The following is a 24,144-nucleotide window of genomic DNA, read 5'->3' as shown; positions in this document are numbered from 1 at the left end:
CCAGTTGTTATTAGAAACAACGCAAGACCAGCTGACAGTGGAACACAACTCAAGACCTGCTGCCACTAGAACACACCTTAAGACCTGCTGCTGTAGGAACACACCTCAACTCCAGCTGCTAATAGAAACAACGCAAGACCAGCTGCCACTTAAACACAACTCAAGACCTGTTGCAGCTGGAACACACCTCAACTCCAACTGCTAATAGAAACAGCGCACTACCAGCTGCCACTTAAACACAACTCAAGACCTGCTGCCACTAGAACACACCTTAAGACCTGCTGCTGTAGGAACCCACCTCAACTCCAGCTGCTAATAGAAACAACGCAAGACCAGCTGCCACTTAAACACAACTCAAGACTTGTTGCAGCTGGAACACACCTCAACTCCAACTGCTAATAGTAACAGCGCACGACCAGCTGCCACTTAAACACAACTCAAGACCTGCTGCCACTAGAACACACCTTAAGACCTGCTGCTGTAGGGACACACCTCAACTCCAGCTGCTAATAGAAGCAACGCAAGACCAGCTGCCACTTAAACACAACTCAAGACCTGTTGCAGCTGGAACACACCTCAACTCCAACTGCTAATAGAAATAGCGCACGACCAGCTGCCACTTAAGCACAACTCAAGACCTGTTGCAGCTGGAACACACCTCAACTCCAACTGCTAATAGAAACAGCGCACGACCATCTGCCACTTAAACACAACTCAAGACCTGTTGCAGCTGGAACACAACTCAACTCCAACTGCTAATAGAAACAGCGCAAGACCAGTTGACACGGGAACACAACTCAAGACCACCTGACACTGGAACACACCTCAACTCCAGCTGCTAATAGAAACAGCACAAGACCAGTTGACACTGGAACACAACTCAAGACCACCTGACACTGGAACACACCTCAACTCCAGCTGCTAATAGAAACAGCGCAAGACCTGCTGCCGTAGGAACACACCTCAACTCCAGCTGCTAATAGAAACACCACAACATCAGTTGACACTGGAACACAACTCAAGACCACCTGACACTGGAACACACCTCAACTCCAGCTGCTAATAGAAACAGCACAAGACCAGTTGACACTGGAACACAACTCAAGACCACCTGACACTGGAACACACCTCAACTCCAGCTGCTAATAGAAACAGCACAAGACCAGTTGACACTGGAACACAACTCAAGACCACCTGACACTGGAGCACACCTCAACTCCAGCTGCTAATAGAAACAGCGCAAGACCTGCTGCCGTAGGAACACACCTCAACTCCAGCTGCTAATAGAAACACCACAACATCAGTTGACACTGGAACACAACTCAAGACTACCTGACACTGGAACACACCTCAACTCCAGCTGCTAATAGAAACAGCACAAGACCAGTTGACACTGGAACACAACTCAAGACCACCTGACACTGGAACACACCTCAACTCCAGCTGCTAATAGAAACAGCGCAAGACCTGCTGCCGTAGGAACACACCTCAACTCCAGCTGCTAATAGAAACACCACAACATCAGTTGACACTGGAACACAACTCAAGACCTGCTGGAACAAGAACACACATTGAGACCTGTTGCTGTTAGAACACATCTCTAGGCCAGTTGACACTGGAACACACCTCAAGATCTGCTGCTTCTAGAAAACATCGCAAGGTCAGCTGAACACTAGACCATACCTCAAGACCAGCTGCCACTGGAACACACTTCAAGAGTTGCTGCTACGAGGGCCCACCTCAAAAGCTCCTGCCACTAAAACACACCTCAACTCCAGGTGCTAAAAGAAACATCACCAGATCAGTTGACACTGGAACACAACTCAAGACCTGCTGCCACTGGAACATCCTGCAAGACCAGCTGACACTGGAACACACCTCAAGAGTTGCTGCCAATAGGTCACACCTCAATAGCTGCTGCCACTAAAACACACCTCAAGACCCACTGCAGTTGGAACACACTTCAATTCCAGCTACGAATAGAAACACCACAAGACTAGCTAACACTGGAACACAACTCAATTCCAGCTGCTAACAGAACACATCGAAAGATTAGCTAACATTGGAACACGCCTAAAACCCAGCTGACACAGGAACACACCTCAAGACCAGCTGCCACTAGAACACACCTTAATCCAGCTATTACTAGCAAACACCGCAAGTCAAGCTGACACAGGAACACACCTCAAGACCAGTTGGCATTGGAACACACCTCATCTCAAGCTGCTACTAAAACACACCGAAAGATCAGCTGACATTGGAACACACCTCAAATCCAGCTAACACTGGAACACACCTCAAGAACAGCTGCCACTAGAACACAGCTAATCCAGCTACTACAAGAAAACACAGCAAGACTAGCTGACACTGGAACACACCTCAAGACCAGCTGCCACTGGAACAGACCTTAAATCAACTCTAGCTGCTACTCGAAAACACTGCACGACCCGCTGACACAGGAATACACCTCAACTCCACCTGCTACTATAACATACCAAAAGATCAGCTGACACTGCAACACGCCTCAAGACCAGCTGCCAATAGAACACACCATAATCCAGCTACTACTATAAAACATCGTAAGACCAGCTTACACTAAAACACATGTCAACTCCAGCTGCTGGTAAAAAACACCGGACGACCAGCTGAGACAAGAAAACATAGAAAGACCAGCTGACACTAGAACACACCTCAAGACCCGCTGCCATTGAAACTCATCTCAAGGCCTTCTGGCACTGAAGACAATATTAGAGCATAGGGGTAAACAACCTTTACAACGCAACTTTTACATCGCAGAGCCTTTACAACGCAACCATTACAACGCAAACTATTACAACGCATTGCTCTGGGGGGGCACTCTAGGATAGGGAATAGGTTAATTTACTATCCAATAACCTTCCCTAGTGTCCACGGGGACTGGAGTTGGAATAGTAAATTAAACTATTCACTATCCAGCACCCCAAAGCACTATGCGTTGTAATGGACTGCGTTGTAATACTTGCGTTGTAAAGGCATGCGATGTAAAAGCATGCGTTGTAATGTCATACATCCGAGCATAGGAGTCATAAATCACACAGACTGTGAATACTAGAGTTGACATATTCTTGCCAAACCTAATGAGCAGAGTCCTTCTTAGCAAAATTCCTTTCCCCCAGTTCCGAAATAAGGAAAAAAGTTCAAAAACATCTCATCTTTTCCGACATATTTCATTCTATTAAACACTAAAGAGAAACTAATTTGCCAAATTAACACAGGTTGTTTCACAGAGCAGATTACTAAAGGGTATTGCATCCTCTTCCACATACTTGAAAAGTTTTCAATTTTGTGAACACAGTTCTTAATATTTCAGCACCAAAAAACAGCTACATACACGCAAATGCGATATTTTACAACATACCAAGGAAATTAAAGATAAAATGGCTGACGTTGTTTTGAGGACCTTCTTAAATAACATTTAGCTAATTTAACACATGGTTAACTTATTTTATGCTGCTACTAACTTGCCACCAATTAAGACCACTTTAATTGACTAAAACTAAATCCAAAATGTATCTGCAATCTGAAAGTGTGTATGATACCTCCCCTTTGCAGATCTGAGTGAATAGCAGAGTAACATCTGCAAGGAAGCTATCAATTAGCTTGCTAATCAAAATATATGGCGGCCACCTCTATAAGATGCTTCTCCATTAGAGACTGAGGGGTCATTCATTACTATTAGAACTGTACGGTTACAGAGACTCTTCTGCTCTCCTCCTCCCAATCTACATAAAGCAGCGCTAGGGCTGAATCAATATTCAGCTAGATTATGTGCACTGAATGAGTGATAGCAAGAGTCAGGTGAGAAGTGGCTTAGAGGTAAAAAAAAATGGAGCACAAATCCCCCCCGACCTCCCGGGCTCCTCAATCAATCCTTAGATATTTCAGGGCGATCTATCTATTGCTTCTGACAGGGCTCAGCCAAACGTACTAAAGCTACCAAGAGAGATGAGTGGATTTATTACAACCACTTGGTGGCCAACCAATGTGGGATCTCCTCCTGGACCTGTAACAAAGGCCAGGTATCTGGGTGTAATGTTCGACGACAAGTTGCCGTTCATCCACCACGCAAACACGGTCGTCTCTTCATCCTTCTACACCCTTAAAATGATAAGGAAACTTCTTCCATTCCTCCCTCCCAGCGCCGGTAAAACTCTCATGTGCACATTGGTGATGTCAAAAGTTGACTATTGCAATGGACTCCTCCTAAACGCCCAGGAGAAAGTCCTGAACAAATTGCAACTAGACCAGAACTCAGCTGCCAGGATTCTGTCTGGCACCCCCAAGTTCAAATCGATCTCTCGAGTTATACGTCAACTACACTGGCTGCCTAGAAGTCGAACTAAATTGAAGGCTCTGTGCATCACATATAAAGAGATTAACAACACTGGACCTGAGTTCCTAAAAAAAGTACTTTGCCCATACACCCCCAACAGACCCTTTTGCTCCTCCTCAGCCCACCTATTGACCATCCCTCACACAAAGAAAACATCCTGGGGAGATAGACGATTCACAGTTGCCATGGCTAGACTGTGGAACACCCTCCCCCTCCATATTAAAACCAGTCCCACCCTCCTGACATTTAGGAAACAAGTAAAAACCTGGCTCTTCAACCAGTAGTCATTTAATTTAGCTGCTCTCCTTTAACTCCACAGCGCTGAGACACCCCAGGGTAGTTGCGCGCTATATAAATTGCATAAATAAATTTAAAAAATGAGCCCACTCCTCACTAGATCTGAAAGTGACTGCAAGTGAATTGAGATTAGCTCGGGAATCCTAAATCATGCCAAAGGTGATCCCTAGCAAAAGCTGTTTCTGTGTAGATGGCACAACCAGAGGTGTGACACACTCAGGTAAGTACAACTAGAGGCCAAAAGATCATAGACAAGAATGGAAGAGGCGTCTGTGATAGGCAGAGTTGGTACTGTTGAGTGGAATCTGCTAAAGACAGAATGCAGTGGATTTTAGAGTTTGCAAGATACAGTCCGTATCAGGGGTCCAACAACTATTTTTAGGATGCCAAAGAAGTTGAGATACTGAATGCTTGTTGGAGAGGGAAATAAGGGACTGAACCACTAGACACAAGACTATTCTTCATCCAATAGTTCCAGACTCTATCAGAAGACTCTCCATACCACTTTCAGAGCCAAAGAATGACTGAATGGTCTCAGCTACAGGCCTCGGGTTCCTTTCCCAGTTGAATGAACAGAGGTACAGTCTAAAATGGTTTCCTGAGACCAGATGCACTACTGGAATTACATGAGCCCAGGTCTGCAAAATCTTTCATTTGTTGGCCATATGATTGCAAGCTAAATATGGCAGAAACTGCATGTTTTTTATTTTATTTTTATGGGATACCTGGACCCTCTCAGGAAAGTGCTAAAAAGGGGCAAAGCTTCGGGGGGGGGGGGAGGGAGGGTTGCAGTGTGACGACACCGCCCAAATAAATGCATTCTTGTCTTAGTAGTTTGGTCTGGGGCTCTGAGTCAGCTCTGCTATGTCTTTGTCAATTTTCAGTGTTTGCTGAGATTAAAAGCCAAAACAAGTCTCATTTGATGCAAAGCAAGAGAGAGAACGACATATATTCTACTCGTGACTGAATTTCTAAAGGTGAAACCAGATTGCCTGGAATGAATAATAATAATAATAATAATCCACATTTGTAAAGCGCACAATCACCCGTTAGGGTCTCTAGGCGCTGGGGGCCGTCGGGAAGATTAAGCAAGCTATTGCCCAGAGTCACATGGTGCTGGGCTAACCTGCCGCCGGAGCCGGGGATCGATCCGTGATCCCCAGATTCCAGCGTCAGTCGCCCTGACCGCGGCGCCACACCTCTTCTTAATACTGGCTTCTTTGCTTGTCCAAACTGTGTGATAAAGCCTCCTTTTTTAAATCACATATGAGAGCACTTTTAGGTACTTGAGTTCAGGATGTGCACTGTACAAGCATCTCTAATGTTTGAGTTAATAGCCTAAAACGTTGTTCCATCTATAATAAGAATAAAAGTCATATTTAGTGTTTACATGACAACTGCCTTGTCTCTTAGTTCACTAAGGGCATAGTCGTTGGAAGGGTGCAAGCCATTAATGTTTCTATGTTCATGTTTAAAAACTATCCCTTTCAATAAATATGTCTATACAGTGATATAATCTGAGGTACTACAAAGAAACACTTCTGCATGTTAAAGAAAAACACTTTTTTATTTTGAAGAGACTGTGTCATATATTTACATTATGTTTGTTGTGAGATATACATGGCATGCATGTTCATGGATTGGCTTGGCTTGTGCATGGACTCTCAAAGCCAGGCCAGACCATTGGCTCATCTCTGGCTTGGATTGCCCTAGAAATTTGCTACCTATGTTTGCAATTCACGCTTAGTACACAGGAGCATCAGTCACCTGATAAAATAACTTGTAAAAGGAGAGGACTCGAACTATGGAGTCCTGCCTCCATGCACCAATTTGACAACTCTACCATTAATGCTTCTTGTGGCAGAGACAAAGAAGAGTGTGTGTGGGAAAAATACTTTTAAAATAAGTGATCCCAAGGCAGGGACTCCAGGCCATTGTGTTCTACGTGACCGCAGTCATGAGTTCTAAGGGAGAACTTCCAGGCCCAGATTGAATAAACAGAGGCGTAGCTTTAGGGTTTTTTTTTAGGTGTGACACACCCCAAATGCATTCTTGTCTTAGAAGTTGGGTCTATGCGCTCCGAGTCGAATCTGTGTCAGTTTTTTTTGTTGTTCTCCTTTCAAAGAGAGCTGTTTAATTTGTTCATTTTTTGGAGTGGAAACTTAAACATATGGTGAGTGGTTACCAAAAAGCAGTAAATCTGCCCCCATAGATGTATTCCTTGAATGAGTGCTAATATACTTCTTTTTGGGCTTCAAACAAACATTGCAGTAGGAGGCTTGGAAAGCTGTACCGGTCTCTGGTGTCCAGGCATACTACTGACAATTATACGCGCAAAAGGTGATTGGATAAATGCTTGCAAATAGTCTAACCATTGACAATCGCTGTATTCAAAAGCCCACCTAATGCAAATCACTACTGACCCTGCTCACTTTTTTATTGTTGGGAAATTTGAGATTCACATTCCCCGAATATCACTGACTAAGCTACGCCCCTGATGCTGAAGGGTGTTTTTTCACATCATTTGGGGCTGCATTATTATAACATGTGATCCTGCTGCTTGCTTAGAACTGATCTTGTATATTTATACAGTAGATCATATCATGTAACAGTTGTGCAAAGTATAGTACACCAGAAAAACTGTGAGCCCGCTGAATCTGCTTGCGCCCTTTCGCAGACTTACTACTTGCTCTTGCAGTCAATGCCCCTGCTTCTACTAATGGGCACATGGAACTCTAGCTGCAAACCACGGTTGGATTATACAGAAAAGTATTCTCAATACTAGTCAAAACCTGTCACTGGAGAAACTAAATGTATTAAAGAGAAAATGCTTGTGATGTGTTCATTAGGAATAGATTTTAACTTAGAAAAAAAGTACATTTCAAAGTTTCTTCCCTGTGAAATGAATTGTTTCCTCTTTAAACTTTCAGGTGTATGGTGCATCAGAAGGCATGAAATCAATGGATTCCACAAAATGGAGGCTTCTTTGTAAAGACTGCTTGACAAACAGGCTGTCCTTCTCTATAGAGTTCAAAAATTGATTATTATTAACCCTTTTCTAAATAAGGGTGTTTCGTCTACAGCTTGGGCCTCGTGGTTTATGACACCACTCAATCCCATCTTACATCCCTAAGCCCAGTGGCGGCTCGCTGTGGGAATGCTGCTGGGCGGTGTGGTGGGCGGGGGAGGGGCAGGGTGGGAGGTAGTGGGAGTCCGACATTTGACGGACAGGAGTAAGGTAAGTAATTAAATAAATATAACAATTTACATTGCGCGCGGCATCGCTGAGTTGGCGATGCAGTGTGCGCAAGGTAAATTGTTTTATTTATGTAATTACTTACCTAACTCCTGTCCTTCGTATGTCGGACTCCACTACCCCCCACCCTACCTCTCCCCCACCCTACCGCCCCGCAGCACTCCCTCGGCGAGCCGCCACTGCCTAAGCACCTTACTTTAGCCTAATGAAATTCACGAATCAACTTCTGAAAGTGCCATTTAAGTGTAGGTGTATGCTTTAGTGATGTTCATACTGGTTGAGCTAGAAGACAAAACAGGACAGGTGGGCAGAAAGAGTCATTTGATGTTAACAGGTCATCTTCCCGTGGGGGAGCTGTGAAAGGGACTTGGTACATGATTTCTTTCTATGTGGTTTGTTCAAACCCCAATAATCCCATATCCTGCACACTTTGGAAACCATGGGGGCCAGATAGCTTAGCAACATAGAAAGAAATATATGGCATTAAATATTTGGATATTTAATTGTATTATTTCAAGTATTAGCTGCTTGGTTTTTTAGCATTTATCATTTTCCTTTGTAAAAGTGACAGAAAATGCGCTACGTGCTAGCCTGTTTGATGTGTTTAGAAATGCAGTGCCGTTTGCGGAAAACGGGTCAGCCTATATATTTTTTTATATCACCTGACTACGAGTTTCGGTCTGCTATCCACATTTACGTGAACTGCAGCAGAAGGAATACCCGGAAAGATTCTGTGAGTGCGGGGCTGTGTTTCCACTCTTGAAGCAACTCCTCACTAACAGGCAGACATACTGGAAACAGAAAAACAGACTTGCACACAGTGGCTTTGAAAGGCAACTACATTTTCAGCAGATAATAAAAGGGCCATGTGCTTTACAATCAGAAATGTGCTGTTTTACAACCACAGAATGCTAGCTAATGTATAGTTCTGCTAAATGGAAAATGCAGCAGCATTCAAAAGGAAAAAAAAGTGGGTCTGGCGGTGGGATGATGGATCCATTTCTGCAGGGACCTTCCCAGCTCCATGCAAGCGCCCTGAAAATATCACATGGCGCGGCCATGTGTTAGAAATTACAGCCAGTTAAGTTCTCTGCTAAGAAAAATATGTGGGCAATTTATGAAATGCACTCCAGGATGGAGATGTCTTAAGTAAAACCAGATTCTGCAAACAAATCCATTTCTGAAACATGAACTTAATACAAAAAAGAACAGATTCAGGCACATCTGGAGCTCAGGAGCAGGGAAAAGGGTGGTCTGACCTAATGGCAGGCCATCTTCTGAAAGAGGAGCTTTCTTCAAGGGCCGCTGTGGCTCTGATCGCTGATTGTCCTTTCAGGGAAACAGCTTGTCATGGTGCCAGGAGCCAAAGTCTTCTGCAGGCAGGCGTCTGCTTCCTTGAGAAAATCACACACTGCCCTTCAGAGCTGCTTTATGTATCATACAGAAATGTGTGCGGATTAAGCCATCTCTGTGGTCACGTGAGACCCACATGTCAGCCTCATTTCCCGCAGTCCATGGAGCATGCGTTCCTTTCCACACTACTCCCCTAGCAAACAGCATCCCCACTCACGTAGTTCTTGGGTGCAAAGCACATGGTTTTTGTCCAAATTTGTACCCCCTAAACTAATCATTCACTCCTCACACAGCCCTTCAGGCCATGGATATATATTTCTTCCATGGCTATTACCCTATAAAAGACCCGCTGGGTCTCCCACAGTTCTTGGGAGTAGGGCATATGGACATCACCCCAGATTACTTCGCAGTAATAGAGCAGCACCTCTCACACAGCCTTCTACCTGAGCTGCACTGCAGCACAGACCACCATCATCATTCCCACAGCCCTTACAGTCGTGGGCCACGGCCTTCTTCCCAGGCTGCTCACACTCCACAGATCATCTCTCTCGAACATCCCTTGAGGGCACAGGGCATAGCTCTCTTCCAAGACTAGTCTGCCATCAAATACCAACTCTGTCTCACACAATCCTTGGAAGCAGGACATATGACCTTCTTCCCAGACAAGCCACCAGCAAAGACCAACCCATCTCCTACAGTCCATGAGGACAATGGTGACAGTCTTTTTCAAAATGCAGCACCCTCTCGTCATCTCTTCACATCGGATGGAGCAATGGGGCACGGCTTTCACTTAAGGATACTCCCCTTTAACAGGTGGCCACATAGACTATGGCCCTCATAACATGTGACAGGGCCTATTTAAAGTGCATTTCCCTACCTCAGAACAATGCTTCTTCTTTTCTTAATTGTTTTTTATTTATTATTGGAAATAAATTCAAATGTCACAGCATACAGTCCAGGCAGAGTTTCTAGGCGCTTCAGTAAGGCAATTGAAACAGCATGGAATGAACTCTCAACTATCCATCCTTTAATTAGATGCTCTGTTTCTCAGAACACTCCCAGACAAAAAGCAACATCACTTGTGGTCACAGAGTATGTCCTTTTTCCCCTCATCATGGCATTTACTCTCTCCATCCCTTGAATACATTCCAGTATACTGAGCAAAAGCGGTCAGTCCTCCCCCTGGTGCCTGTGGTCACGAGACATGACCTGTGTTCCAGCTCACTTCACCATCTCAAACCACCTCCAGCCACCCAACCCTTAGAGGCATAACTAGCACTTCAGACAGCTCTTCGACCAAAAACTAACCCCGCTCACAGGTCTAGGGGGCTAGTGAACTGGACTTCTTTCCAGACTGCCACAACACAACAAATCACCTAGTCTCCCATAAGCCTTGAAGACATGCTCCTGCTCCAAAACCCACAAAGGATGGGTAGGTAAAGGGGGGGTCACTTGAATTTTAATCTGGAATGCCTAAATGTCCCCTCGTCAACTCTGGTAAGGAGAGTATGATGTTTGTGTTGCTCTTCCGGACACAAGAGCAATTTATCTATAATAAACAAAGCAAGTAGTGAACATCTTATACAACCAAAGTAGGCTAGGTATTGGCGGCTTCTTTGATGTAATTCTCCTATAATAAAATATGTATGGATAGATAGATAGATAGATAGATAGATAGATAGATAGATAGATAGATAGATAGATAGATAGATAGATAGATAGATAGATAGATAGATAGATAGATAGATAGATAGATAGATAGATAGATGGATAGATAGATAGATAGATAGATAGATAGATAGATAGATAGATAGATAGATAGATAGATAGATAGATAGATAGATAGATAGATAGATAGATAGATAGATAGATAGATAGATGGATACATGGTGTGTGTGGGAGTGTGCATGCATGCACACACAAACATATGTGTACTATTACGTTAGTACAGCATCACTAACTTGAGAAATAATGCTTATTTCTTGTCTACTTCAATATTCCTTTTTCTTTACAAATGCTGGGACCATTCTCACAAGACCTCCTTAATAAGATTATGCTGCAATTAAATCATTTTGCCTAAATAACTTATGCACAGCATATAAACAGCATGAGATGCACCATACAAACAGTTCTACTTTGAGTAATATGGTATTGAAAACTGTCTTTGGTGGAGGACGGGGCGAACAAAGCACTTGAGGTTCCCCCTTTCATAGCTCATGGCTCAAAAAAGGTAATAAATACTATATCACTCTCTGTGTGTCTGCACAAATATATCATATGTGTATTTAACATCAGTGCATCGCTGAGTGCCTCGCGGTGCCTCATTCTCACAACTGCTTGGACCCAAGGCGGACTCGCATCCACCGGCCAGGACTGTTTGTTGCATGAAAATAAAAGCACACACAAAGCCAGTGATTGACCAGCAGAAGGAAAGTGCGGATGGCACATGCCCTTGTGCCAGTCTGTACCGGTGCGCACTGCGTGGGCCCTCGACCGCAGCCGTGGAAGAATTCACAGACCCCTATTTGGGGGGGGTGGGGGGAGGTATTAAACTGGGACACACTCTAAGTGCTGCCATTTTAGGAGAAACCCACGAAAGTAACATAAGGCCTTACACAGTAAGGATAGCCAACATGGCAAAGGCATGCAGAGTCAGAGGAGGGTTCCGCATTCTGTCACCTCGGTATTGAGGGCACCTGACGCACACTGTGCCCTGAGTGGAGGGTCTGGTTGACCTTTCACGGCGTGCTGCCACATCACCCACACGTGCTCGTGTGCCAGGCGCGCTGCCCTGCTGGCCAAGGCCAGCACTCGGGCTCAAAGCAAACAGGAGACCCCACTGAGGTGTCACAACCCCCAGCGTCAACAAACACCGGGCCACCCGTCCAAAGACAAACATTCCGGAGACAACTGCCCGTGCCTGCCGTGCACTTGCTGCCAGACAGATCGGGTTTCAAAACACCAGCTGCTGGAGGGCCACAGGCCCTCGGAGCTGGGGCCGAGGGCCCCTCGTGGCTGCCAGCTGTAGATGGCTCGCCCATCTCCGGCTCACGGGCGGTGTGTGCCCTGCCCGTGACAGCTCGCTGCCACCACTCCCCAAACACTGCCAAACACAAGCGGAAAGCGCAGCCTTCACTAAGCCCCACTGCCCCCTGGTCCGCGCAGCAAGCGGTTACGGGTGTGTAAGTGAGCATTGCTATACTAGCAGCATTAGATGCCCCAGAACCACTCTTCCTCCAGTGCCCCTCGTGAGGCCCCCGCTACTGACCCCACTGCGCCACCAGACCGAAGAAGCCACACTTCATGTCCTTACTTGCTTCCATCACATGCGTTAATCTGTACTCCGCCAATGTAGCCAAAGTCTATGCACAAAGCGCTGAGAAGGCCATTCGCTGTCATACTTGGCGCTACACAATGCAATATAAATGTATATGCCCATTGAATCGTGCAACGATCCACGATGCGTCAGACGGGCAGAAAGCTATCTGTTATTTCTGTCTTTGCTCTAAGGGTGCTTCCACCATGGCCACCGAGCTCCGGTCAGAGGGTTAGTGATGCATTCGGTAAAGATCCCTTAACTCCACCGGTACAAACAGCGATGCCATCTGCGGAAAATGCGTGCAGCCATAACGCGGAAACCTACAAGAAACAAGTCTTTGCTCAAGCGGGGGTTCCTTCAAATAAGGAAAGGCTCTCCGCCGCATCGTGCTGTCCCCTCACCGGCAGCCCCGTCACGGCGCACCCCAGAGCGCACCCACAGCACTCCCACAAGCCAAGGACACAAAGCGGCGGCTCACTCACCGGGCATCCTCGGACGCACCGTGCTCCCCTGCGCAGGGCTGGCCGGGGCAGTGCAGGCGGCTCCACCGGGTCTCGGAGCCCGCAGATCCGGCATGGGGGGAGGGCGGAGGCGGGGAGCTGGGCCAGCCTAGCCTCGGGGAGCGGCAGTAGCAGCAGCAGGCTGCCAGGCGCCCGCCTTCGCCGCGCAGAGACAGATGGAGAGCTGACACCGCCGATCGCACTTGGAGCAGAAATGTGACTGATGACAGGCGCACATGTGGCCTTGAACCCAGCCCCGTCTCTTCAGGCGGAGCAATGACAGCGAGGAGTGTGTGTGCGGGCAAATCACAGGCGCCCGGCTCCCCTGAGCCCGGCACCGGCTCCCTCCACCTCTCCCCGCAACTTCCCGGGGACCGGGGACAGGAAGCCGAGTGCTGCTCAGCAATGTTTAATGCTGAATTATTCATGCCCTCCAAAGTTAACCCTTCTAATCGCCGATTAGATCTGCCAATTTGTCTTACAAAGACATATAGTTCGATAGACTAATACACCCCCCCCCCGTATCCGCCCCCGTCGCAATACAAAAATAATGACTGGGAAATTACTCAGATTCGCAGCAACTTTTTGTTTGCTTGGTAAAACCGCGTTTGTTTATTTACGTGGGAATATTAAGGCTGCGTCTGTAAACAGCACGTTTTAATGATTTTTTTTAATACGACCATTTGTCCCGGCGAACAAAAGTCTCCCGTCCGTCCCTTTGTCGGCGTTTTGTGCGGCGTGCGCGGCGCAGTGGCCACTTACGCGCAGCCACTTATTTCTCCACAGAGCTGGCGGCCCCCTGGGCCTCGGCATTGACTGCTGTAAACACGTGCCCCGCCGCTCCCCTGCCTTCACCGACGGGCCCGCGGAAGAGGAGAGCGGGGCCGCCCTGGCACAGCCCGAGCCAGGCGCCGAGCCACCCCGTGCCCTGGATTCGGCCCCCCCCGTCCCCGGCTGGGCTCGGCGCGCGCGCCTAATCAGCTTTAATGGACACCATGATACGTAAAGTGCCAGCCTTTGTTGCAGAGCCGTATCTCGCGCGGGATGGCGATTTTCCTCCCAGCGGTCGCCGTTGAGTGCTTTGTGGCAGCGCCATGCCTCGGAAGAGAGGCAGAGCCTGGCTCGCACGCCTTCCGCGACAGGCCAGAGACAGGGCCGGGCCAGCGGACAGCGGTTTTTATGGCATGTGTTTATCTACGCGCCCAAATGCATCTACATACCTACCATCCATCTACCTGCTAAAAACTCCACCCACCCGTCCATGCACACCACCCATCCACCCATCCATCCATTAGCCATCCACCCATCCATCCATTAGCCATCCATCCATTAGCCATCCACCCAAGTACCCATCCACCCGACCACAGAGAGAGAACACCAGTCCTAGGAAAAGTTAGATGAATTTTTATAGATGACACATGAATGAGAGAGGGGAGAAAGGGGAGGAAGGGGTGGTCGAACCAGGGATTGAGAGAGAGAATGGCAAAAACTTGTGGTAGAAAGAGAGAGTACGATAGAGAGAATAATGAAAAGGCGTGATAAAAGGAGACATTAAGAGAGTCAGGAGAGGGTGATAGAGAAGGAAGAAGAACGTGTGTGAGAAAGAACATGAGACAGCATAGGGGACACACGGGGCAGAGGGTAAAAGAGCACACTGGTTTGCCGGTCTCCGCACCCAGTCTTCTAGCGCCAGCGCTCTCTCCAGCAGTGGAACTGTGCTCCAGACACTCGAGTGAGGGGCGAGTAGATGTAAAGTCACCGACTCCTCGCCCCCTTGAGCGACCACGGTCTTCCAAAGCCCCCCTCCACAGCAGCTCATGACCTCACCTCACCCAACCCTGCAACAAAAATCCGTCAGTGTCAGGGTGGCGGCCCACATTTCAGAAAGATGGCTCTGCCCTGTCACCATCGCGATCGCGCGCCCTATTTATGAGGCCAATCCCGCGCTCATCATAGTTAGCCGTCCGCGGTAATGAGCGCGCGATAATGGATGGCAGTTTAGTGAGAGCCAGCCTGGTGGGGCCGTGTGCCAGCCAGCCTCACAGAGCTTCCTTTTATAATCAATTAGCCGTGTGCTGGGGGAACCGGAGAGAGGCGCCCTGTCCTTTCCTGCCCCTTGCCATTCACTGGGAAGGTACAAAACACTGGCAGGTTCGGGAGGAAACGAAAATATTCCCCACGTAGGTACACTTTTCACACTGCCCTCCCGAGGAGGCCTCACTGAGAGTGGGGCTGAGGCTTTGTATTCCTTTTCGTGCTCAAAGAACCAGGGTCGGACTGGCCTTTCGGGCAACCAGGCAGTGCCCAGAGGGCTGGTCAGAACCGAGAGCGTGTGGTCCGGTTTTTGGGATTCTGTGGGCCTGTTTAATAGCCTGCTGTGCCGGTTTTTACTGTTGATGTCCGTGATATTAAAACAAACATCGTCTTCAGCAAGCATGTGGGGTTAAATAGCTTGCAAAAAAACGTACACAGCGTGTCTTTACAAGTTCAAAGTTCATTTTGTAAGCATGGGACACTTTTTTTTATTAGCTAACTAACTAATGGGAGAGGGGGCACTATTATTTTGATGTCTAAGACTACTTTCTGTCCCAGTCTGACCCTGAACAGATCCCTGGCACTCTGGGTAGTTCCACTGCACATACACTCGCCCCCCCGCTCCCCCCCTCCCCAGAGGGTTGTATGTCATTACAACGCAGACTTTTACCCCGCATGCCATTACAACGCGGGGATTACAACGAAAGTCGTTACAACAACTTTCGCTGGAGGGCGCTGGATAGTGGAATAGTTTAATTTTCTATTCCAATTCCATTGGATAGAAAATTAACTATTCCCTATCCAACAGCGCCCTCCAGCGAAAGTCATTGTAGCGACTTTCGTTGTAATCCCCGCGTTGTAATGGCAGTGCGGGGTAATCCCCGCGTTGTCATGGCTGTTTTCCCCAGAGAGCATACCCATGGAAGATGGCCAACCCAAGGCAGACTCCACAATACTTCCTCAGTCTCCATCTCCAAGTGCCGGCTCCATAACTCCCTCCCCAGGCTCCTCGCCATTACCTTCACCCTAGCTCAGAGGGTCCCTAGAGCTCCCCCAGCCTTCAGCTTCAAGACCTCTCAGCACGTCCCATGTGTCCAGATCCAGGCCTATCTCCCTCAGCGGTCCGCTGGTCTCTAGCTCCAAGCCCAAGCTCTTCAGCTGTCCCCTGACCCAACCGTAGGCTTCTTGGCTGTTCCTATGCATCCAGCTCCTGCCCCAAGCAACTCAGCAGTCACCTGGTCTTGTGACCCCAGCACAGGTCCCTTAGATGCCCCATTGCCTTTAGCGCCCACCTTAGACTCTTCAGCAGTCCATTGGGCAACAGCTCCGGCTCCAAGCTCCTGAGCAGTCCCATGGTTTCCAGCTCCGCAGAACTCCCGAAATCTTCAGCTCCCAGGTTCCTCAGCACATCTGCGGTCTGATGCTCAATGCCCGACTCCTCAGCTTTCCGCTGGTCTCCAGATCCTTCCTCCCTTGGCCAACACCTCCTGCCCCAGGTTCCTCAGCAAGCTCCTGGTTTCCAGCTCCCTGATCAAACTCATGAGAGCTCCCACAATCTTCAGCTCCCAGATTCCTAAGCACAGCTGTGGCCTCATAGCCCATGCCCAGGGTTCTCATCAGTACCCTGGCCTCCTGCTCTCCACTTTAAACTTCCAGTCAATGCTCTTCAGAACGCCCTCATCGCTAGCTCCAGCCCCTGGCTGCTCAGCACTTACCTGGTCTAGTGATGTCTTGGCACACTCCTATTCTCCGTCTCACAGCCCAAGCTCCTCAGCCTTCCCTAGTCTCCATGTTCTGGCCCACGTGGGTTAGTCTTCCTACTCTCCAGCTACCAGTCCAGGCACCTCCAGATACCCTTGTGTTCAGCTCTCAGTGAAGGGTCCTCAGCACTTCACCTACCTCATCTCCCGGTTGAGAGTCCTCAAGTACTCCCCAGCCTCCAGTTTCCTTCAGAGGCTTCTCACTGCTTATCTAGTTTTCAGCTCTAAGCCCAAGGTCGTCACAGTAACTTGGGATGACGCCAGGCTCCTTACTCAAGCCACATGGTTATATAGTCCCAGTCCAGGCTTCTCGTTACTCCATGGTTATATAGTTGCAATCCAGGGTCCTCTGCACTCCCTGGTTACCCAGCTCCTAGTCCAGTTTCTCACCACTCCCTGGCTTTGAAGATATTCTGATGTACTATAATGGCTGTCTCGCCAAAATGCTTACACCTTTACCCGGTGGCACTGGCCGAATGTGTAAGTATGAGGGGGCCAGAAGCAGTGGCCAGGGATTCCGGGAGGTGGCACTTTAGGTATGTCACACTTCTTCCCCAGCAAAAAAATGTCAGTTGACCAGCTATAAAGAATTTCTACAGGGCCCAGCCCTGGATTATGAATTAGCGACACTAGAGTGGATATATTACCTACTGGTGGTCGCCAGTAAGTAGTTATAGTTAGGATGTAGTTTCCACAGGAATAGCGTTTTTTCATTTGCCAATAACTTTGGCGTCATTTGACAAATCCTCACACAATTTTCAAAACTAATGTCAGTCACTTCAACTGCTGTCTTGTATATTACGTGGTGATCAGTCGGCGCACTGAGGTTCCCTTCTCTCCTGATGGCCTTAGGACTAAAGTGGACTTATTTCTCCAAGCATCACTGTGTGCCAGGTGGCGAGTTTGCAGAGTGGTGGGGAAAGGGGACGTGGCCTCTAACAACCTCTCAACAATCCAGCTGGAGATAACAGGAGGGCTTGTTGGCCCCTAAAGACCCTGAAGAGCCAAGAGGACTTCATCCCTTAACTAATAGTGTGCCAGGAGCAGTGTATGCAGAGTGGTGGAGAAAGGGGGCGTGGCTACGGAAAACCTCTCAGCAAACCCACAGCGTAGGGCTTGCTTGAGGTAACTAGAGGAGTAGTTACCCCCAAGGACCCTCAATATCCAAGGGGACTTCATCCCCCTACTAATAGTGGACCAGGAGGCGCGTTTGCAGATTGGTGGAGAAAGGGGTGTGGCCTCCTACCAGGTCTCAGCAATACCGCTGTGAGGGACTTACTGGAGGTAATAAGAGGGATAATTGGCCCTTCAAGGATGTCCTTGTGGGGCCAACTACCCCTCCTGTTACCTCCAGTAAGTCCCACAAACTGGATTGCTATGAGGTCGTCAGAGGCCATGCCCCCTTTCTCCACCACTCTGCAAACATGGCTTGTGGTGCACTACTGGTTGGAGGATGAAGTCTACTTTACTCCTGAGGGACCATGGGGGCCAAGAAGCCATCCTGGTATCTCCTGTAAGTCGTACACAGCGGGATTCCTGAAAGCTGGTCGGAGCACCAGCACCTTTTCTCCACTACTCTGCAAATGCAACTTGTATTTAAAAAACCTTAGAAATTCACTGAAAAAAACAAAGGTTACAGAGACGTTATAGTTAGGCTCAGGTGTCACTCGTACAAAACCAGAGAAATTCAGCAATTATAGTTAGTGAGCTAACAATAACTCGCCCCCCAGCAATGCACTGCTCATGATCTCACATATTACATCACTTATGACATCCAATGATAACAATGTATATATATATATTATCTTAGTTAATGAAAAATATGAAACAATCACCTATAGACAGAAATAAAAGACTTAAAGATGCCTTAGACAAAGCACACACTCAACACAACTGGAAGCAACAGTAATTTTCTCTATAGCAAATTAGCAAACGCCCAAACACCCACATGTGGACAACTAGATGTAATAGGAAACCGTCAAAACTCATTATGCTTCATCTTTTCACCACAAAATCATTCAAACTCTAACTATGACCATGTGAAGGACGCTATCCGAGAGAAGACACCCTGGCAACTTGCTTTAACCCACACAATATAAATACAACCCAAAACTACGTTTTTTTGCAGCTTTCACTGAAAAAAATATCTTTTGGGCGTACTACAATCAAGAGCGATGTGACAATAAAAACGCATTAATTAAATGTAAACATGACATAAAATAAATGTCTGTGATGGTGTCACGTGTACACATCCATCCACACAGATCAATGAACGCAGCCCTGACAGGCAAGCCTGTGTCATTCCTCTCATCAGCCAACACATAGTCAGACTCGCCCCTTCACAGAGAACAGACTCATCCCACCACAGAGAACAGACTCACCCCTTCAGAGAGAACAGACTCACCCCTCCACAGAGGACAGCCTCACCCCTCCATAGAGAACAGACTCACCCCTCTACAGAGAACACACTCACCCCTCCACAGAGAACAGACTCACCCCACCACAGAGAACAGACTCACCCCTATACAGAGAACAGACTCACCCCACCACAGAGAACAGACTCACCCCTCCACAGAGAACAGGCTCACCCCTCCACAGAGAACAGACTCACCCCTCTACAGAGAACAGACTCACCCCTCCACAGAGGGCAGCCTCACCCCTCCACAGAGTACAGACTCAACCCTCCACAGAGGGCAGCCTCACCCCTCCACAGAGGACAGACTCACCCCTCTACAGAGAACAGACTCACCCCTCTACAGAGAACAGACTCACCCCTCTACAGAGAACAGACTCACCCCTCTACAGAGAACAGACTCACCCCTCCACAGAGGGCAGCCTCACCCCTCCACAGAGGGCAGCCTCACCCCTCCACAGAGGGCAGCCTCACCCCTCCACAGAGGACAGACTCACCCCTCCGCAGAGGTCAGACTCAACCCTCCACAGAGGGCAGCCTCACCCCTCCACAGAGGGCAGCCTCACCCCTCCACAGAGGGCAGCCTCACCCCTCCACAGAGGAAAGACTCACCCCTCCGCAGAGGACAGACTCACCCCTCCGCAGAGGACAGACTCAACCCTCCACAGAGGGCAGGCTTACCCCTCCACAGAGGATAGCCTCACCCCTCCATAGAGAACAGCCTCACCCCTCCATAGAGAACAGACTCACCCCTCCACAGAGGACAGGCTTACCCCTCCACAGAGGACAGCCTCACTCCTCCATAGAGAACAGACTCACCCCTCTACAGAGAACAGACTCACCCCTCCACAGAGAACAGACTCACCCCTCCACAGAGGGCAGCCACACCCCTCCACAGAGGGCAGCCTCACCCCTCCACAGAGGACAGACTCACCCCTCCGCAGAGGACAGACTCAACCCTCCACAGAGGGCAGGCTTACCCCTCCACAGAGGATAGCCTCACCCCTCCATAGAGGACAGCCTCACTCCTCCACAGAGAACAGACTCACCCCACCACAGAGGACAGACTCACCCCTCCACAGAGCACAGACTCACCCCTCCACAGAGGACAGACTTACCCCACCACAGAGAACAGACTCACCCCTCCACAGAGGACAGACTCATCCCTCCACAGAGGACAGACTTACCCCTCCACAGAGGACAGACTCACTCCTGCACAGAGAACAGACTCAACCCTCCACAGAGGATAGCCTCACCCCACCACAGAGGACAGGCTCACCCCTCCACAGAGAACAGACTCACCCCACCACGGAGGACAGGCTTACCCCTCCACAGAGGACAGCCTCACTCCTCCATAGAGAACAGCCTCACCCCTCCGCAGAGGACAGACTCACCCCTCCACAGAGGACAGACTCACGCCTCCACAGAGGAGGACAGGCTCACTCCTCTACAGAAGAGGACAGACTCGCCCCTTCACAGAGGAGGACAGATTTACCCCTAGAGAGTAGGACAGACTCACCCCGAGGGAAGAAGAAGTCGGTGAGATGCATCTGTAAGCACCGAGGGTTCCTGCAGCAGTGGCGAAGTGACTTGTGCGCCCGAGTCGTCCTCTCCCCCAGGCTCCCTGACTCTGCCCACTTATAGACGCCTCTTGTGATACATTGTGAATTCATGACTCCACGCAGTGGGTATTAAGTGAGTTAATTCAAAGGCGCGGGATTCCCATTGATCCGAACTGAAAGGCATACACCCGCCACAAACCTCTGCCCCATCTGCTCGGGCCTGCCACCAGCCATTCACCAGCAGAGAATTAATAGTGCCGAGATTCGGGCAGCCAAACGAAAGGCACTCTTTTAAGCAGGACTGCATTAACACAGTCAAAAACCCAGGGCAATAGGGGTTCAAATGGAGCATTTTACTCCTAGTTGACTTTAACAAAGCTGAATAAGGCCTTTTCTCGCTGGCTTTGTGTGCAAGGCTTGATAAAGTGAATGAAAGGCACTCAATGATCGGCCAACGAGCATTGATGGATGGCCCTGGGCACCCCCTCTTCCCAGGGTGGGCCCTTTCTCCGGAGGGGCGCACCAGCTTGGGGGGCGGACTCGCTAATGTCCAAATTTCCTCGCTTGCTTGTTCCACGGTCACTCTCAGACCACTGGCTACCAATTGGCGCAGCATATTGGGAAGCAGCATTTCTTATGGGCGAGTTGCAGAAAAGAAAGTCAAGCCATTAGCCACCTATTCACATTCAAATGCCAGAGTTTTGTCAAAACTCGGTGGTTTTGGGGTGTGCGCAGCCTGGAAGTCATGGCTGTTTTCTCGCGGTAACTAACCAATCGTCCCACCACCCGCTTTGCAGGGCCAGGCTCTACTTTTGGAAGAGTTCGCCTAACTTTATATACGTCTAGTTACACACCTACAGATTTCAATATGTACAGGAGTCTGCTGTAACGCATCTGCTCTCAAAAGGCGGTCTACACTTGCCTTCTTTCTGGATCATTACAAATTATATTTTATATTGCATTACACTCATCTGTTTGTTCGCAGCGTGCCCTGACACCCTCTGGGATTATGTCAGCGCTTTAAAAAAAAGTTACAAAAATATGGAAGAACTCAATATTGTAACATATCAGATATCTAGGAAGACTGTCCCCATTCAAGCCTTATCGAGTACCATACGATCGATGATACTGCCCCTCCCCCTAACATCTGTATTCATAGGCTCTTTATACTGACTGGGAGGACATGCGGCATCACCACCTCGTCATCATCTGACCTGTGGCGTGATTAGTTGTGGTAGGCCCACAGAGTGACATAAACAAGCACCCAGAGCCCTCACCAGTTAACAGAGCCGGCTGTCCTGGCCCCGTTTCATTGATTGCCAGTGATTGATGGGGCCTGTCACAGGACGACCAAACCAATAATGAAGACGTCGAACAGGAAAACTCCCCGACTGCAGAGCTCGAGCGGGCGAAATCGGCACGTCTTGGTTTGGGTCGGTCCTCTGAGGGAAGAGGTTAAAGGCGCGCTCTCAGCAGAGCCGGTGACATTTTCTCGACCTGCTGACGTCTTTATAGGGGACTTTGCTGACACAGATATCGTAATGACTGTTTATATAAGGGGGGAGGGGCATAGCGCACTTTGTTTTGTAACCCACTTTTCTTACCACTTTTCGTTTGTAGCTGGTGGCAAAAGTCATTCTCCGCTGTGCAAATGAAAAAACAGGGCTTTTTTGACAGAAAATTGCGCCGTCTGAAGGCGGGTCCTGTGGTAGCTATATGTGAGGGCATGTCACGGTTGCATCTGTCTTGCTTGAGACGTAAACACTTGTAAAAAAAAAAATGTAATCCCATTTGATATTCATTGAATCGGGAGTGCAGCGTTAGCCTGGACGCCTTTGTTTCAATGTCATCCTCCCCGCGCTGACTGAGGGCTCTTTTTTTTTGCACTGCGAGGGTGATTGCCCACGCTCCAGTGAACGTCCCCGCCTCTCAGCGCCAGAGACAAAACGCGCGCTCTGCTGTGTGCTGGCAGCCATCTGGACAGCTTCCTCTCAATGGCCGCCCCACACCACACTGCAGGCAGCAGACCAGGCCGCTGCCGCTATTCATGACACACCAATTTCACATTTGCTGCTTGTACACTTGCAACAATAAATGCTAATGAGGGCAATGAATGGCATTTACAAAGACAACAAAGGGCGTCGAAATCCCTTGCATATGGGGCGCCATTTTCACAGTTTGCCTTCTGTTAGAGAGCCAATGAAAGGTGTTCAACAGAATCAATCAATCTATCTATCTATCTATCTATCTATCTATCTATCTATCTATCTATCTATCTATCTATCTATCTATCTATCTATCTATCTATCTATCTATCTATCTATCTATCTATCTATCTATCTATCTATCTATCTATCATGTAATACAGCTCTGTAATGCCACAAAGGAGTTAAGATAATATCAGGATAAACTGTGAATATATAGTCCAAGCCATTTGGAAATAGATTTTCCGGGTAGCTTTATTGGACCATTTTACATGACCATTTTCGATTAAAATAATGCTAAAATGGCTAATACCGTTGGAATGATCCCTCCTTCACGATACTGTAATTATAAATATATCTTCATGGTCATTTCTCACATGAAGGGACCCTCATTGTCCTTCTATGGCTCTTCTTTACTTGTCAAACCTATCCATTCCACTCTTTTCTCAAGTTTTCCTTTTTATTTAGACATGTTTTTATTTTTAATGTCTCTTTTTACCTCTTTCTTGATGCTTGAACTGCGTTGCTTCTGGCTTGCGTTGTGGTATATCCCTTTTTCCAGAATTGACCCCACTACAGAAGAGTCTCATTTCTGTTTCTTGAACTACTGAAAGGTCTAGCAGTCTGTGATCTGTTCCTTTACTGGTACTCTGACTTTGACTACTGCCTGCAAGTCTGGTGCTGGCACCCAAAAAATAAGGAAGCTTGTAGTTTATACTACATCTTCAGACGTTAGTGTAAACTTACTTCCCCGGTTATTTTGTACATGGTCTATGGAGAGCTGGCAGAAATTCCCTACATCTCCTACTATTTCTTAGCTTGTGTACGCCATGTTTCTATTTTCTTTCTTTTCAATGTTTGCAATGATATTTTTCTTCTTTTTTATAGTTCTACTTGCAGGTTTTTGCTTTTCTGTTGCACTCATTATTTTATATTTATTTCATACCATTCCTGATACACAGTAGCCGTTATGCCTTTTTATAGTACACGAAAAAACATTTTCCCAGGGTTTCCAAAAAGTTTAACCCCTATTTACTGAAATTATGCAATTCCCATAAATTATGATACAGGCCT

General features: G+C 48.0%; 1 protein-coding gene across 2 annotated transcripts in view; it reads right to left on the bottom strand.

The window, feature by feature from the left end:
* RUNX1T1 (RUNX1 partner transcriptional co-repressor 1) overlaps positions 1–24,144 on the bottom strand; it is a 164,916-nt gene that overhangs the window by 72,778 nt on the left and 67,994 nt on the right. Inside the window, exon 1 of one of the 2 annotated variants that reach the window (XM_078687049.1) lies at positions 13,080–13,267. The exons of the other annotated variant lie outside the window; for it this stretch is intronic. Within the exon in view, the coding sequence (XP_078543175.1) occupies positions 13,080–13,173 (94 nt within the window). The 5' untranslated portion in view covers positions 13,174–13,267. Of the gene's footprint in view, positions 1–13,079; positions 13,268–24,144 lie in introns of those variants that run through there. 2 annotated transcript variants of the gene reach the window in all.

This window comes from Lissotriton helveticus, chromosome 4_1 (genome assembly GCF_964261635.1).
Source record: "Lissotriton helveticus chromosome 4_1, aLisHel1.1, whole genome shotgun sequence".
NCBI classification, from domain to species: Eukaryota; Metazoa; Chordata; class Amphibia; order Caudata; family Salamandridae; genus Lissotriton; species Lissotriton helveticus.
Note: the sequence above shows the minus strand (reverse complement) of the source record. Positions and strands in the feature narration are given on the sequence as shown.